At 59.9% G+C, this 15,963-nt stretch overlaps 1 protein-coding gene across 1 annotated transcript; it reads left to right on the top strand.

The window, feature by feature from the left end:
• Positions 1-432: 432 nt before the first annotated feature.
• Positions 433-15,756, top strand: VOLCADRAFT_88083 (uncharacterized protein; the record flags this gene model as incomplete). Its single annotated transcript, XM_002947767.1, has 15 exons — positions 433-1,375; positions 2,220-2,555; positions 3,088-4,325; positions 4,684-4,783; positions 5,156-5,287; positions 5,809-6,293; positions 6,446-6,460; positions 7,335-7,495; positions 9,904-10,109; positions 10,335-12,088; positions 12,838-12,875; positions 13,032-13,461; positions 13,767-14,136; positions 14,561-15,001; positions 15,670-15,756. Coding segments are annotated over 15 exons (6,735 nt in total), but the record flags the coding sequence as incomplete, so codon positions are not given.
• Positions 15,757-15,963: the final 207 nt, after the last annotated feature.

The following is a 15,963-nucleotide window of genomic DNA, read 5'->3' as shown; positions in this document are numbered from 1 at the left end:
AAGGAGTACCGCACTTTCAGTTCTCCTAAGGTAGACGGATGAGGAAACCTTGCTTTTTTCAATCTCAGACTGACGAAGCTAAGGTTGCAAAAGGATACCTAGTGAGCTGTCCGTCCGTATAAATGTTTAATGTTGAAATGCACGTTTGATCAAATATGTTTGATCATAAACTTGTTGGCACGCGCGACTTACGTGAGACTGTTCGTCCCATGCTAGAGCCGCAGGACCTAATTTCTTTGACTAAACCCCTTCGGCATTTCGCTTGATTATAGAAATGAGAACACATGGAAATTCTCACAAACCGTTCCTAACGACCCAACTAATTCATTCCACCAAATCGGTCAGAAGGAAAGTCCCGGCGGGATGGCGTGGGAACTCTATCCTTCAACAGATATCACCCCATCAGTCCATTGCCGGTTATCGGGGGCCCAGGTCGTTGCCGAGGCCTGCCCTAGGCGTAGGGGACCGTCAGAGCACCCTACAGCACCTCAACCAGTTTGCAGCCCAAGTTCAAGGCCTGGTAAATGCAATCTACAGCGCCGGCACAGCTCACGCCACACGTGGCGGCGCGTCGCGGGCCTCCGTCGACGTGCTGTGGCAGCAGCTGCTGGCCTCCCTAGACTCCTTGCTCGGCGCAGCCGCCGACGTCCGCTCCTGCGCCTCGCTCGTCCAAATGTACAGCAGCTCACGTGAGAGCATTGAGGCAATGCTACAGCTCATGGCAGAGGCCGCTTCCCTCGAGGACGCGCTTCTCAATGACCCCCGCACGTACGGCGCGCTTCTGCCGCCGCCGGACGCCAACGCGGATGACAGCGGTGGCGGCGGCGGCGCCGCCGGCTACAGCGACAAAGATAACGGCTCAGTGGTGGATTCCGACCCGTGGGTCTGGCGGGTGTTTGCCGCTTTGGCGCCGCGCTTTCTACGTGAAGGTTACCACCCGGTCGACCCGCAGACGGCCTACTCTATAGCGCTGAGCTTGGAGGAGAAGGCAACGATGGTGACAGATGCACGCCGCCAGGAGCGCTACGTGCTGTCGGTGCTGAGGCACCAACTGGCATCATCAGCTGGCATCGACCAGGCCGACGGTGGTGGCTCAGTGGCGCCAATACCACCCCCGGGCGGCCCGTGGCCGGTTAACCTCGATGGACCCTTGCTGACGTACGACTGGCCAGTGTACGACCTGACGGCTGAGGAGTTGGTGGAGGATGTAGTACTGGCGAAGGTGGTGGCGGCGCAGCGAGGTTTTCGGCGGCGTGGCGGCCATGCGGACGAGAGCGGCGATGGTGACGGCGGTGATGCGCTACTGCTGACGCTGACGCTGGACGCATGTGGCGCTCTGCTGCAGCGCCACTCTGATCCGGTGCTCCGACAGCAGGTGGCTGGGGAAGGGAGAGGAGATGCGCCGTGGCGTGACGTGACGTGATAGCACTGCGCACAGCACAGCACGGCACAGCCGGTTTCCAGTGCTGGTAGAAAATCGTGAACAGCATACGTGGCGTGTGTGTGTGGAAAACCGCGAACAGCATACCCTATGGCATATATGCATTCGACCGGTCGGTCACCGATCGGTCACCGGGCCCAACTGGTCGTTAGGTAGGGTGGGGCCTCGGTTGGGTTACCGAGGAGTTACCGGCCTTCACCTTAGCGATGGGTTACCCCACCGATAGGCTACCCTACCAACCGGTTACCGGCCGGGACAAAAACACGGTTGACCGTAATGGAATGTATTGGAAAGGGTAACCATGCATAAGAAGTGCCTTGTCTACACCTGGTCATGTGAAACGACCAGACCTGCCTGCTGAGCTGCTGCGTGCTACTGTGCTGGCTGGGAGGCAGTTGCTCCTCTGCACTTGTAAAGCCAAGGGTAATCGACATGACGAGCTAACGACCCAGTAACTGTGAGTGTTCACCAACCGGTAAGGTTACTGGTCGGTAAGGTAACCGACCAATAAAGTTACCGGTCGGTCGGCTACAGGGTCGTTAGCTCGAAATGTCGAGTACCCTACTAAAGCGGTCGGTTGGATTATAGCTAACCAGTCGGTTAACGACCTTCTTATGCCATAGTGATAGTGCCTGTGGAAACCGTGGGCAGCATACAAGGCTCCGTTCCGTTTGGTATCCACCACAGCGGTCTGTCGGTCAGTCAACGCATCTCGCCTTGGAGATTGGCCTGCCGACATTTGAACTCCAACCCGGTCGCCACACGCACGCTCCCACAGGTTTATGAGGAGGGCATCGTGCCGCTGGCAAGTCACACACTGCGCCTCCTGCAGCGCATGCGCGACCTGCGCGCCCAGCAAGCCTCCCTGTACGGCCTGTACGACGACGTTGCCAACGGCGGAGGCGGTGGTGCTGGCAGTGGCCCGGAAGCATCGTCGGCCCGGGAGCATCAGCGACGGCGATTGCTGCTGCCAGCGCTCTGCAATGGCGGCCGCGGCGCCGCTGCGGGCTACAGCCGCCTTGCCCATCTGGACACTTTGGCGCGGGACGGCCAGGCGGCGGCCGCATTCCTAACGTCGCTGGCGGAGGTGCTGGAGCCCCTGGTTTCGGAGCAGGTAGTTGCTGCAAAGTAGAGTAGTTGGGGTCGTTGATTAGGGATTGGCACCTTGGTGGTGCTGTGTTGATGTGATGTGCTTGTGATGCGGTCCCGTGCGGCGGGAGCTTGCTGAGCTGTTGTGAACTGGAAAAGCAGCTAATGTCGTAGAAGCATTTGCCTACCCTTTCCCATATGGTGGTATGGGTGTGATGCGCTTCACATGTCCAAGATCAGCATGGGTTGAGGACGGCCGCCCGCTGCCGGCCGTCGTACATCTGGCATGTAGCCGCCGCCGGCCCCGCCGTAGCGGCAATGGTACTTGTACTCCTACCCCTACCCGTCATCTCTTCCGCACACGCCTAGGATTTACATCTCTGTGTTTTACGCGAGAGGAGGTGAGAGGGGCTCGTCGGGGCGGTGTGAGAGGAAGAACGGGAGGCCTAGATTGAGATTTGGATATCCGCCGCCTTCGCCACTTCCTCCCGCTACGAATTCCTCCTCCTCCGCCGCCGCCGCTGCCTCTTCTCTCTTCCTCCTGCCGCTGCGCGTAGCTGCAGCAGCTTGCACGCATTGCAGGTCCTGGCGCAATCGGTGTGGACAGCAGCAGCTTCGAATACGTGCTGCGTGCCCAGGCCTGGGGCGGCAGTTCGGAAATCCACCCTGTTGACGCCGCCGCCGCCGTCGCCGCCAACGACGAGGGCCTTGTCGCCAAAGCCGCCGCCGCCATGGCACGCGACGCCTGTTTCGGCGCCGACGGCGCCAACACCCCCAGTTTTGCTGACGTGGCTGCGTTGTACCTAACCGACCTTGAACCGCTCATGGAGGGTATCTCTGATTGGCTTGGAGAGTTCATGGGTTTGGAGCTCCGGCGGCCTGGCGGCGGAGGCCGGGGTTGTACGACATGTGTACGGCAGGGACCCATCCACTTCAACGACGGCGCAACCGCTCCGGATCAGGCTGGTGCCGCCGCGGGAGGCAGCAGCGGCGGCTCGCCGCCTCCAGTACCGTACGACATCGAGGTGATGCTAGGCGAACTCGCAACGTACTACAACGGTGCAGGGGACGGAGGCGCCGGTGACCTACAGCCTGATCACCATGCCATGGCGCTTGGCGCGGTGCGAGAGGCAGCCGCGAGGGAGCCGCGTCGCTTTTATGCGTACCGGTTGCTGGTAGAAGGAGAGGCAGATTGTTTGGATGGGCCTCAGGTGGGGCTGAGCCGTGGGCAGCCATGGCAGGAGGCCTCGGCGGCGGCAGCGGCAGAGGAGGCAGTGCGCCCTCCGGCAGCCCAGGTCCGTTGGTTGCTCGTCGACACTTTAGGGGGCTTTGGCACGCGGTATTTGCTGTCTCCGCTGGGGGCTGCTGCGGCGGATGGCAGTGGCGGCGGTGCCGGGGAAAGCGGAGTGGTGGCGGCGGTGGTGGTAGGGCTGCAATCCGGTGTCGGCGTCGGTGGCGCCGGGGCATGCGGCAATTGCGTGGGCGGGTCGATACTGACCCGTGGGTCGGAGTTCGTGGTGTGGGAGCTGCTCCACGAGCTGGGCCACGCGCTGCACTTCCTGCTGGCGGCGGCGCACCACCCGCTGCAGCCGTCTCGACCCGCGGAGCTCTGCCCAGGCTCGGGTGGGACAGCAGCTGCACCTGAAGCGGTGGAGGGGCGGCGGCGGTGGCGGCGGCTGAGTCATGCCCTGCTGCCGTACCAGCTGCCCCTGGAGTTGGTTGAGCTACCGTCGTCCTTTTTGGAGCGAGCTGCTGCTGAGGAGGAGGTAGTGGAGGCCATTATGTCTCGCTGCAGGTATCATTAAACAGGGAACCGGCAACGGGGTAGTGGTGTGGTGTGGTTGGTGGTGACCTGGCGTAGCGTGGGTTAGTAGTGTAATGTTCGTGTCGTGTCGTGTCGTGTCGTGGAGTGGAGTTGCGTAATTGTAAATGAGGTTCCGTAGTGTAGGGGCTGGACGGGTCGGGGCGGGGCGGGGCGGGGCTTAGTGGCGCTAGGTTTCTAAACCCTGCAGGAGTTTGGTCGCGAGATGGACTGGGATACGGTCCATGCTATCTGACCCGTGCGCGCTTGTAAACATGCGCGAAGGCAACATCCAGGCTTCACTGGCCATTCCGCTTCCACCCGCCTCACCTCACCTTGATCGTCAACACAGACACGTCACCACCGGCCAAGCGCCGCCGGGCGAGGTGTGCCGCGCGCTGGCCCGTGCCGTACGGTTGTCGTACTACAGCCCCATCAGTGTCCAGGTGCAGGTAAGATGGTGCGGGAGCAGTGCGGAAGAGAAAGAGCAAGAGAGAGAGAGAGAGAGAGAGAGAGAGAGAGAGAGAGAGAGAGAGGAAAAAGGGGCCTGCTAGATGGTTACGCAAATCTCACACCCTCCCTCTTCCTCGTAAAGCCACGCCCAGTGTCTTAACTAGGCAACCTTCTTTTCTTCCCCTTCCCCTTCCTCCTCCTCCTCCTCTTGGTTTGCGTCGCTGCTTGGATGCATTGCCAGTTAAAATCTTGCACATGTGTAATGCCCTCCTCCCATCTTCCTCATCCGCGTCCTCTTTTCTTCTCCCATCCCCTCTTCCCACACCCTCCCTTCCGCCGCTCTCCTGCTTGGCCCCCACCACCCCCAGCAGGTGCTGTGGTCCCTGCTAGACCAGCTGCTGCTAAGTTCCCCACGCAACTCACCCGACCTGGTCACACGGCTGTGGCCCCAGCTGCTAGCCACCTTTGCGCCCTCACTGCCGGTGCAATATACCGTGCAACAGGTGAGCCGGGAGGGGCTGGGAAACACGAGCTTTGGGCGTGTGTCACGTAAAGAACGAACACACCGGACCGTATAACGAACTACGGGTCCAATGCAGGTGAATTGTCTGGGTTCTCCAGGGGGTCTGAGTTTCCCCTCGTAGTCCTCCTTGGCGTTTCCTTTATCGCATTTCCCTCAGATCATTAAAGCTCGCCCTCGGGACCGCACCCAGAGGAGGCGCAGGCACTCCAGTTTCCTCCCTCCGGCCCTCCTCTTTGGACGTCATACATTTAACGCTTGCTTCTGATGTGTGGACGATGGTTCAGGATGGATATCCCACACGAAATATCCCGCCGGTGCTGCTAACTGCACACAAAGGCTATAGCAGGGTATCCGTCGCGTTGCATTTCCGCGTGTGTGTACGTATACGAGCATGCATGGATATATGCGTGCATGTGCGTGCGTACGCCTCTGCATACCATGCTATGGTGCAGGCTTGTGCGCGTTCATGAGCCATCGTCGCTACCCATCGCCCCTTCGCAGCTGCACGCCGTCCAGCGCATCGCCTCCGCCTCAGGCCAGGGCTACGCCTACGTGACAGCCGCCTACCTGGCTGAGGAGCTGTGGAGCCGTTGCGGCTTTGGGCTCGGTTCCGGAGCGGGCAAGGACTCCAAAGCGAACGGCAGGATTTCGGATAGTGAGAGCGCATCGCCTCAGCGCCGCGCGGCGGCTGGGTCTGGGCACGGAGAAACGTCGCAGCAGCTGCAGCAGAAGCGATGCAGGCGAGTGATACGTGGGCTACTGTTCGAGCGGGACGCCTCGGAGGAGCCGGGGGCACTGCTGGCGCGACTGCTGGCGGAGTTGCGAGTGCCGAGTGGCTTGGGCGACGGCAGTGTTGGTGGTGGCGCGGGGGAGGCGGTCCCGCCGTTGCGGCTCATCAGGGTGTCGGCCGGCGGCGGTAGCGGCGGCGGTAGCGGTGGTGTTGGCACGGGCTGTGTCCCCCGGGTTTGCGCCCTCCGAGTGCACAGGTGGACCACCGGCCCGGATGGTCAGAAGCGTGCTGCCCTTGAGAATCCTTGATTCCCCAGTCCTAGCCCACGTCCTAGTCCACGTCGTAGCTAGTGAGCAAGACTTTTTGGCCTGTGCTTGACCTGTCCAGATTTGTCCTCTCATGTCACAGGTTGAGGTCTTCAAGGTGTGTTGGGTTAGCAGGCATCGCATAGGATCGGGGCATTATCGCAGTGGTGCTTCCAGTATTCTTGTTGTTGCTCTTTATTGTGGCTGTTTTTCCAGGCGAAGTGTATTTACTGTTTACCGAGCGGTCTGTACTGTTTATTTCCATAGACGCACAATGAGCAAAAGCAAGATGCAGGAGTAGAAGCATGTGTAAGCGTATGAGCAGATGTGGTAGGAATAGTACGTGCAGTGGTAGCAACGCCGCTCTCCCTCGAGAGACCGCGGTCCTTCCCCCCAAAGAAGCGGAGGAAGGACAGCTGCTGTTGAGCGCATTGGTGATCCTGAAGGTCCTGCACATGCCCACCTGCCTGCCTGCGCGGGGCATCCAATCCGAACCCGGATTTCAACTCCGTAAAACAAGAACAACCTTCCTAGCCCATTTCAACCCTAAAAACCCTTTTTCAGCATTTCGGAAAAACACCACCCCGTCTGTGCGCCTTATCACCCCCACTTCTTGAACCATTCACCATTTTACTTTACGGCATAACACACGTAGCCAGGCGTCCCGCCGTTCACCCCGCTTCAACCCTTGGCCTGTGCTACTATACCGAGCGGACTAAATACCATACGAAACACACAACACCAAAAAAACAGATGCCGAATGAACCCCCTAAAAACCACCCAACTTGTCCCCGCCCCCGCTATCTTCTTACCCCTAACTACGCTTCACACCCTCCACCTGCCTACGACGACCGAACTCCCTACCGCCTTTCCTAGAACTCCTTTTATAGCTAGTTCCAGGTGCCATATGCTGTCTAACCACCACCTCCTACTGCACCACCGCTACCACCCCAACGAACCCAGCACCGCCAGCCCCCACTACGATCCCCTAGCTCCCCAGCCGGGGTCCCCAGCGGGCGACCAGAGCCAGTGGTTGGCCAGACCCGTGTGGCGACACGGCTCGCAGCGCACACGGCCGCGGCCCTCGCAGCCTTCACAGCGCCGCAGCTCCAGCCCTGCCAGACAGCCACCCAGCTTGCCGCGACCGTGGCAGGTAGGGCAAGGCAGGTAGCCGGCGCCATAGCAGCAGCGGCACTTGCGCGGAGCCTGAGGCGGCGGCAGCAGGGTAATCAGCCGACCCACGCACACACGCGGCGTACGTTGGTGGGAGGGTGACGGGGGAGGTGTTGCATGCAAGAGGCTGCGAGGTGTTAAGTACCGATATCCAGGGATACAGGGAAAAAAGGAGGGCGAGAAGGGGAACGATTGAGAGAATGTGGGTACGTGTGGGTGGAGATGGAGATGGAGGAGGGAGAGGGTCGATGTCCCATTCATGTCGAAAAACACGCCGGCGTGTTGTGTTGCGCGGTGTTCACGAAAAGGGGCATCAAGGGCTGGTGGGGTGAAGAGTCAGGAGAGCTCGGTCTTCAGCTTGTTACATACATTTAGTTCGGCACACACAATTTCTTTCGAGTCCACATGGCTGATCCAAAAGGGGTGCGGATGGCTGCTTGTTGCGACAGGGAAGCAAACAATCCCCCATGCGCGTATGCTGGCCAAAGAATGTAGTCTGCATGTGGGAAAACCTCAGCCGTGCTAGTCAAGGGATGAGGTGGCGGTTAAGTGTCCCACCAGGTATTGCGTCAAGGCGTCAGCTGCGTACGGCAGCGCCGCCGCTCCCAGTACCGCCAAGCCGCCGGCGGCTACCGAGATGGCGTCCTCCGGTGCTGGGTGGCAGGAAGGACCTAGGGCGCCGAGGGCACCTATGAGGCGGAGATGAGGAGGGCGGGCACACAAAAGGGGTCAACAGATGGGTCAGCATCCCGATCGGGAGGGCGAAAAAAAGGGGCCCCGAACCCATAAGGTCCTTGGTGCGTTGCGCTGCACAAATAGAGTATCGTCGACGCCGTCCACATACATATAAGACGCTTACTTCCATGAAGGTCATGACGTAAAGCTGATGGTGAATCCAAGGGGTTTTTGTAAGATGGCGACGGAGCGAGAGACGCACGTTCAGGCAGGGTTGGAGGGCTGCGAGCTCCGTACACGCGAGTCGCTATTGGACTGGTGCCTAGACTGCTGCGTAGCAGCAGGCTCCGTGTGCTGTGTTTGAACATTTGGAGGGCAGCGGAGCTACGGCCTAAACACTATTTGCCCCAACAGTAGCCTCGCTGGGCTTCATGGCCCTCTGATTTATCCATGGAGTATAGCAAGATAGCAGAACGTAAAATTTTCCCTTGATTAGCGGGTACTTCATACTGCTGGATACGCTATAGTCTTTTTCTGATTCGGGCTGTTCGTACGAAAAAATCCCAACCCACAATTTAGGCTCCAGAGATGCGTACAAGTCATACAAGAAGAACTGCATCAAACCTTTTTGATAAATTGTTTGATAAAAGTAGTTACGAACGCCATAATGGTTCAGCCGCTGGTTGCCTTGTCTGTTAACTAGCTGGTGCTGCGGCAAGCACGCTACCAATGGGATGATTGGATTGACCTCTGCCTGCAAGACAGGAAGGAATTCCTGCCAGAGCTGCCTCTGCAGGGCTTGCTCCTATGAAGGTACAAGTTAGGCAGTTGCTTCATCACCATAAGATATTACTTAGGATCAAGGGCAGTTAATCCCTTATTATACCGGTTCTTATGTCCTCAAGGTTGAGGTGCTTGAAGTACAGTGCGTCGTTGATGAAATAGGCAGAGACCTTGAGAGGATAACGTTTGTGTGCTCCGTCACGGCAATCTTGCTGTCGGGGTATGGAGAGCTAAGGGCCCCCGCATATTTCCCTGTTGTCGCAGGGCCCCATCCGCACTCAACACTTCTTGCTAGCGTGTTCAGCACCGTCCGGCATGACACATGGATTCCCATTTCGTATTGGAAGCTTCTAAGCGCATTACTGAGGTGCTTTTCCAGCTTAAGTATCGGCGCCTTTGGTATCGCTGCTCTTCTCCTCGCCAGCTTTTCCCGGTTTTGTGTTGACGGGCCACGCTTAACGCTGCTTTTTACTCGGAGACTATTGAAAACCTCATGTGCACTGACGGCTAGGTTGCGCTCGGTGCGTCGGCAGAACCGGCCTCCTGCGCCTGCTGTCTACAGCGGCGATGTCCCACAGCTGCATGAAGAGCACACCAACGCCGCCGCTATTTCAATACAACTTGGCGTTCATCAACCACGGCCTTTGACGAGCTTGTCACAACTAACCACACCAGTTGTACCTCACAGCCAGCATCTCCCCCAGCCCGGCAGCCCGCCCTCCCAGCGCCGCCACAACGCTAAGCTGGCTCCATCTATGCCTCCACCTCTGACCCAGATCAGCGGTAGCCCTTGCAGCCTCTCCCAAATCCCCCGCAACCCCCCTGGGGGACCCGGCAACAGTAGCAGCGGCAGTAGCAGCAGCAGCTGTGTCTCGGTGTGCTTCACCGCTGCTCCACTGCACGTGCTGCTGCGGCGCGCATGCTGTGCAGCCGTAGATGTGCAGGTGCGACATCAGCAGCGGCACCTGCACCGGCGCAGCGCTGCTCCCGGATACGTTCCGGTAGCGCGCCTCAGCTGCGTCCAGGTCAAGATCCATGGCAGGGAGCCCGAGGACCTGCCGACCCACTTCACGGAATGGCTGCATCAAGTCGCTTGCACACACGGCTGCGTCATTTCCGCAGTCTACGTTCGAAGGGTACGCGCGGGGTGGGCCGGCAGAAGATGGGAACACGTGATCTGGGTTTTTCCAGAGGAACCGGAAGCCTCCCCCAAGAACTCCCTAGATCCTCCCTAGCCTCCCCGAGGAACCCCTAGCCCAGTGTCCGTGAAGGGTTTTAAAAACGGTTTTAGATTTTGCCCGTCTGTGTGAAATCCTTCTTGCCCGTCCTGTGCTTTTTCTGCGGGGTCACTCCTCACACAGGGCTGCATTGAGCTCACACTGGACATTGAGAATCCGGGCTGCGATGGTCAGGCTGGTGGTGGTGGTGGTGGTGGTGGTGGTGGTGGCGGAGCGGGTGATGGGTGTAGTGTCCACAGGGAAGCGCCGGCCGATGTGGGGCTCATGGAAAGAGCTTCCCTTGCCGTCAGCCCACCTGATGCCGCCTCTGCCCCCACTGCCGGTCCCTGCGCGCCGGAGTCGGGCGCCGGGGTGGAGCCCTCAGCAGCAGCAGCAGCGGATGGCCGGGACGCCTCAGCCACAGCTGCCACCGCGGCGGTGGATGGAATTCAGCCACCGCTGCCGCAGAAGCAGGGGCACTTTGGCAGTCCCGGTGGTTCGGTTGGTGATGGGCTTGAATGCCGCGTGAGGCTTGGGACTACGGACAGTGCGCTGGCGTTGGCGCAGCGTGAGCGCGCCGCCGTCGGCGGCGGCTTGGCAGCCAATGATAGCGGTAGTTCATTAATGACGGTGGAGACGCCGCCACCTAGGGAGGAGCTGCCGCTGCCGACGGGGACTGCAGCAACCGTGACGACGACGCCACCCTCACGGCGCTCTCAAGGGGGGGCAGTGGCCGGCGCTGGTCCTGATGCGACGTCGCCGATGTTGCCTGGGTACGCGCCTGCCGTACGGGCCGCGATGGTGGGTCAGTCGTCGTTCTCGTCATCGCCTAATTGCCCGGCCATTTCCCGGGTGCATCCGCGGGTGGTGACGATGCCGCGTGGAGATAGGCGGTTCCCTGCAGCGCCGCCGTACGTTGTGTCGGTTGCTCCGGTAGCGGCAGCGGCAGATCTTGACGGCGGCGGCCGCGATGCCAGCGCCAGCGCCGGGCCTTTTCAAGCGGCGCCGCATCAGGGCAACGCCGCTGCGCCGCCGCTGCCGGCTGACAACCAGCGTGGCGAGACCGCACAGTTCATCACGCTTCACTTAGAGATCTCCGCACCTCCGCATGTGTGCCTGCGAGAACTAACGTCACCGGTGACCATAGCCCCCGCCAACGCAGCGGAAGGCACATATGGGGCCGCTAGTACATCGGCTACCGCCCCCGACGCCGCCGCTGCTACGGCTGCCACTCCCACAGCGCCGGCAGCGGCGCCGGCCTCCGTTGAGTTACTGCTCCGCTGCAGCGGTCGCTACATTCCGTTAGGGGTTCAGCCCGCGTTGCCGCTGACGGAGGAGCGGACCCGCAAGGCTTCGGGCTTAGATGTGTCAGTAGATGTCACGTGTTCGGCTGACGAGGGCGGCGGCGCCGCCGCCGTAACGCACGCGTACCGCATCACGCTCCTAGAGGATCCGCCGGCGACTGGCGGCGTGATGTTCGTAGACCTCAGATGGCAGGGCCGGCCAGCGCAGGTGGTTCCGGTAGTTCTGTTGGACGAGATGGACGAGCAGCTGCTGACGGAGCTGTCCACTGTGGCGGCCACATGGACGGGGCCGCCGCAGGAGCTGGACGGACTGTTATACGATTTCGGCGCGTGGTTGCGGTATATGGCACCCCTGCGCCGGGCTAGCAACGAGGACAGCGGTGCCGCCGCCGCCGTCGGGAGCGCGCTTACAGTAGCGGCGACAACAGCATCCTCCGGCGGCGACCGCTGCAACGGCTTGGTGCGCCCCAAGCCGCCATACCTGCCGGTTCTGGGCGCGTCGCTATTGCAGTTTGCCCACGCACAGGGTCTTATGGGGATGGCCGCGCGGCTGCAGATGGACATGCGAGGTTGCGGCTATACCGCACCATTCAGGTGGGATTGTGTAATATTGCGCGCGCACGCGTCTCTCATCGTGTCGCGCATATCCAGACCTGACTGCCATCAGCGCCTAGCCAGGGAGTCAAGGGCCTGCTGGCACGGGGCTGGCCAGGGCTGGCAGCGCTCTGTCGCCATTCATTCCCCGCATCGCGTTCCCCTGTTGCTATTTGGGGACATGAGACGTAACTCTTTCCCGTAGCACTGCGGAGCCCTGCAGCTGACAAGTTGACAACCCGTTTGAAGCTGCTGCATAGGAGTGCAAGGGTAATGTGGCCTCCTGCGCCTGCGACTCTTCTCCTTCCAGCTTGCAATCTCACTACGTTCCTCCTGCAGCGGACTAGGATTCTGTAATGATAAAACGCATCTATTAGACAGGGCTGCGGCACACGTGTTTTTTCTGAGTAATAGCCTACAGCTCCATCCGTCTGTAAATTTGAGAAGTGTCTATAGATGATCTATTTTCAGGCCTATCTATTATACCATGGCACGAGCTACAGTAGACCATTCTATACCATGAATCTACAGACGATCTATTTCTCGGTCCTGTCCATTACACGACGACCCTGTACACGACGACCCTGGATGATGAAACCGACGTAGCTCCCACGCACAAGGTTGGAACTGCCCGTGCCATTGTGATAACGTCGGGACACCGATGCGATCGCCTGATGCAAACTAGGTTACATGGAATATCTACGGTTGACCGCATGATGCCTTGGCGCGCCCACCCCTGTTCCACGCAGACCCCTATTACACGGCCGCGTGCCGCCCGGTGGCCCAGGTGCGATTCAGCCACAGCCGCCATCGTCTCTGCCGCCGCCGCCGCCGCCGCCTCTAGTCGGCCTGTCGTTGCGTGCGCTCCCACCACTCGTCGCCGTCGAGGCCGCTCCAAGGCGAACTGGTGTTGCGCATTCCGCCGCGGCGCCCGTGGCTACAGCTGTTGCAGATGCTCCCATTGCCGCCGGTGGCAATGGCCCAGGCCGTAGTCGGACTACGGCTCCGGAGCTCGCTGAGCAGGAGTCTCTGTCGGTGCGTCAGGCTGGGCGGCTTTGCAACATATCGAGCAGCACAGCACGAAATACTACAGGTGTTGACGGGCTGAAGGACGTGGGAGCGGAGGAGCCGCGGGTGGGGTCTACGGCGTCGGAGTCAGCGCGGGTGCTTGCCGACGTGAGCAGGGGCACAGCGTCAGCATCGGCGGCAGCGGCAGCGGGCGTACGGCACATGCAGTCGGTGTTGAAGATGCTTTTCTTGTCACTGGGCTTCAGGCGCGGGCAGAGGGGTAGTCCGACGGCGGCGGCCGAGGAGGAAGAGGAAGCCTACCAGGCTTTTGTGGAGTCGTACGGCGCCGTCACCACATGCCTTTTGTAAGCACTGGCAGTGCTGTTTGCGGTGTCGTCTATGTCCCTCATATGGAACTGTTGCGTGCCCCTAGGGGCCCTGTGGTCTCCCACGTGGATTTGGTGGTTTGACCCGGGGTCCGTTGGTTTGGGTTCGGGTCTTTTGCGTTGCCGGGGATGCGTGAGATCTTTGCTGTTTGCGGGCAGCAGTTCGGAGGGGGTGATTCTCTCTCTTATCACCATCGTTTCTCTTCCTGATTTCCCGCTGTGTGGATGCGGCACTCTACCTACACCATCACCACTACTCACCGAAAATCCGGAACCCCGAACAGGCACCTCCTGGATCTGCTGAGCAGTCTTGAGCTGCTGGCCCACCTCCTGGCCCTCCAAGCGATGAGTAATGAACGTGCGGGTGCCGGTCACGGGGCTGCCATCGCGGACGATGCTGGGCCCTATGGAGCTGTGCCGCTGCTGATCTTCCTGGTCCTGACGTCGCTGCCCGCTGCGCTGACTGGCGCGGCCTGGCTGCTGCTCCCGCCGCTCACCTGGCGCCGCATCGCGCCGTCCGCGCGGCTTGTGCGGCACCTTAGTCTGATGGCCGGCCGGCTGCTGTGGCTGTCGGGGGCCCTGACGTCTCTTCCGTCGTCCTCCTCTTCCGTCGCTGCTGCCTCGTCACTAGTGTATCACCGCTTCTACGACCAGGTCTGTCTGTCGGTCGGTCGGTTGAAGTGATGCCCGCACGCTTTGGCGTGAACACCCTTCTGTTGGTTGGTTGTCGCAAATAAGATAATAGACAACTGCGTATCTGTCTTGGTGTGAGCCTGCATGCTTTTCTAGGTGTGTGTGTGTACTCGCCTTCCTGCTGCCTAATCTAACGTAACGCATGTATGCTATTGGGCGCGAGCATCCTTGGCGCCTTACCATGCGCTCGTGAAAGCCCCCAACTCTTCTACACGAGGGTGTCTACAAGCATAAGCTTGACTGCCAAATTGTCCTCTGATTTCTTCTGTTTCGGACCCTTTCAGACCTTCGTCTCTATGTCCACTTGGTGTTCTTCCAGTAAGCGCTTTGAACCTTTCTCTCTCGCCCTTCGCCTCTCAAATGAGTGTTGTGTGTGCGGTCGCAGGGCTATCGCCTGGGTCCTGGCGCGCTGGTGATGGAGGGCGTCCTGGTGCCCGCGGCCTTCCTGTTGTCGCCTTGGGACGCGCTGCTACTCGCACTAATCAAGCTGCCCTTGTACACCGTGTTCAGCCACGCTGCGGCCACCGCCACCGCTGCGGCCGCCGTCACAACGACCGTAGTGCCAGCTGCTGCTGTGGAGGCTTGTTGCGCAACACAGAGCATGAACTGCACGGCCGCTTCGCTTTGCCGATGGGGCGCCGGTTTTGGCGTTGGCAGTACTGGCGTTCTGTTCGCAGAGTCGGTATTTCGAGCACTGGCAGTGACTGCGACGGCATTGGTTACGACGCTCGCGTGCCATGTGAACCGGCGGCTTCGGTTTCAGCGGCTGAGGGAGGACGTCGTCACCAGAAAGGGCTCGGCACCTTGCGCTGGAGCCGCCTGTGCGGTAGGTCAAGGCCAAGGCCAGGCCAAGGTCACTGCCGCAGATCGCGCAGCGGGGGATAAAACCTGAGGCATGCGCGTTCCGGTGCGTATTTTCAGCGCCCGGCGCCAGCACTGCAGTGTGCCGTACTTCCGTACGGATACAGAATCTCGCGTACCGTATGCCGTAGGGTTGCCGGCTAGGTCTGCTGGCTCTGTCGGCCACTGGGATGGCGCTTGCTGGTGTTGACTGGCCTCACTTTGGGGCGGGCGGGTACCAGCCGATCACAGCCTCTGGAACCAGTGGATTCTTGGTCGTCTGTTTGTGGCTCTTGTGCATGTATTTTGTAGGAAAAAGGAAAATTGCTAATGCGCGCCTATGGTCGTGCTGGTATGTGCCAATATCGTCTCGTAGCAACAGCATCACTATCAATGTCTAATACACGGTCGCAGTTTCCAGAGACCAGTACTTAATATGTTCACGCCCAGCTGCTCCGAGGTACACGCGTACGCGCGCGCCACATGCGCGTGGTGTGAGGTAGCTGGGTGGGGCGCCGAGCGTCGCGGCTCTGCTTTCCTTCGAGGACGCGGCGCCGCGCTGTCGCTGGTCTTTAGCGGTTTGGATTGGAGAAAGTGGAAACTTTCGTCGGTCTGCTGCTAGGGGTTGCGGGAGCGCACCTCACCATGCAACAGACGCCCACCACCACGCAACCCAGTGCGGCCAAAGGCAATGCGCCAGCTCGTCCGGAAATTCTGCCGTCTCTCATGTATGTGGCATGAATGGTGTTTTCCTCTTAAGACTTAAATACAACCATTCCTCATCAATGAAGTACACACAGCACATCAAGGTTTTTGTAAGTGGCTTTGATGGATAGGTACACATGAAAAAGCGTTCCCTGGGTAGCGGTCGATAATAAAAGCGATTCGGCTTAGAAAGTGAAAGTGCGATTTGCACGTGGATGTCATGCCTCATATATCAACGAATGC

This window comes from Volvox carteri, assembly GCF_000143455.1.
Source record: "Volvox carteri f. nagariensis unplaced genomic scaffold VOLCAscaffold_7, whole genome shotgun sequence".
NCBI classification, from domain to species: Eukaryota; Viridiplantae; Chlorophyta; class Chlorophyceae; order Chlamydomonadales; family Volvocaceae; genus Volvox; species Volvox carteri.
This window is presented reverse-complemented; position numbering and strand designations above follow the sequence as displayed.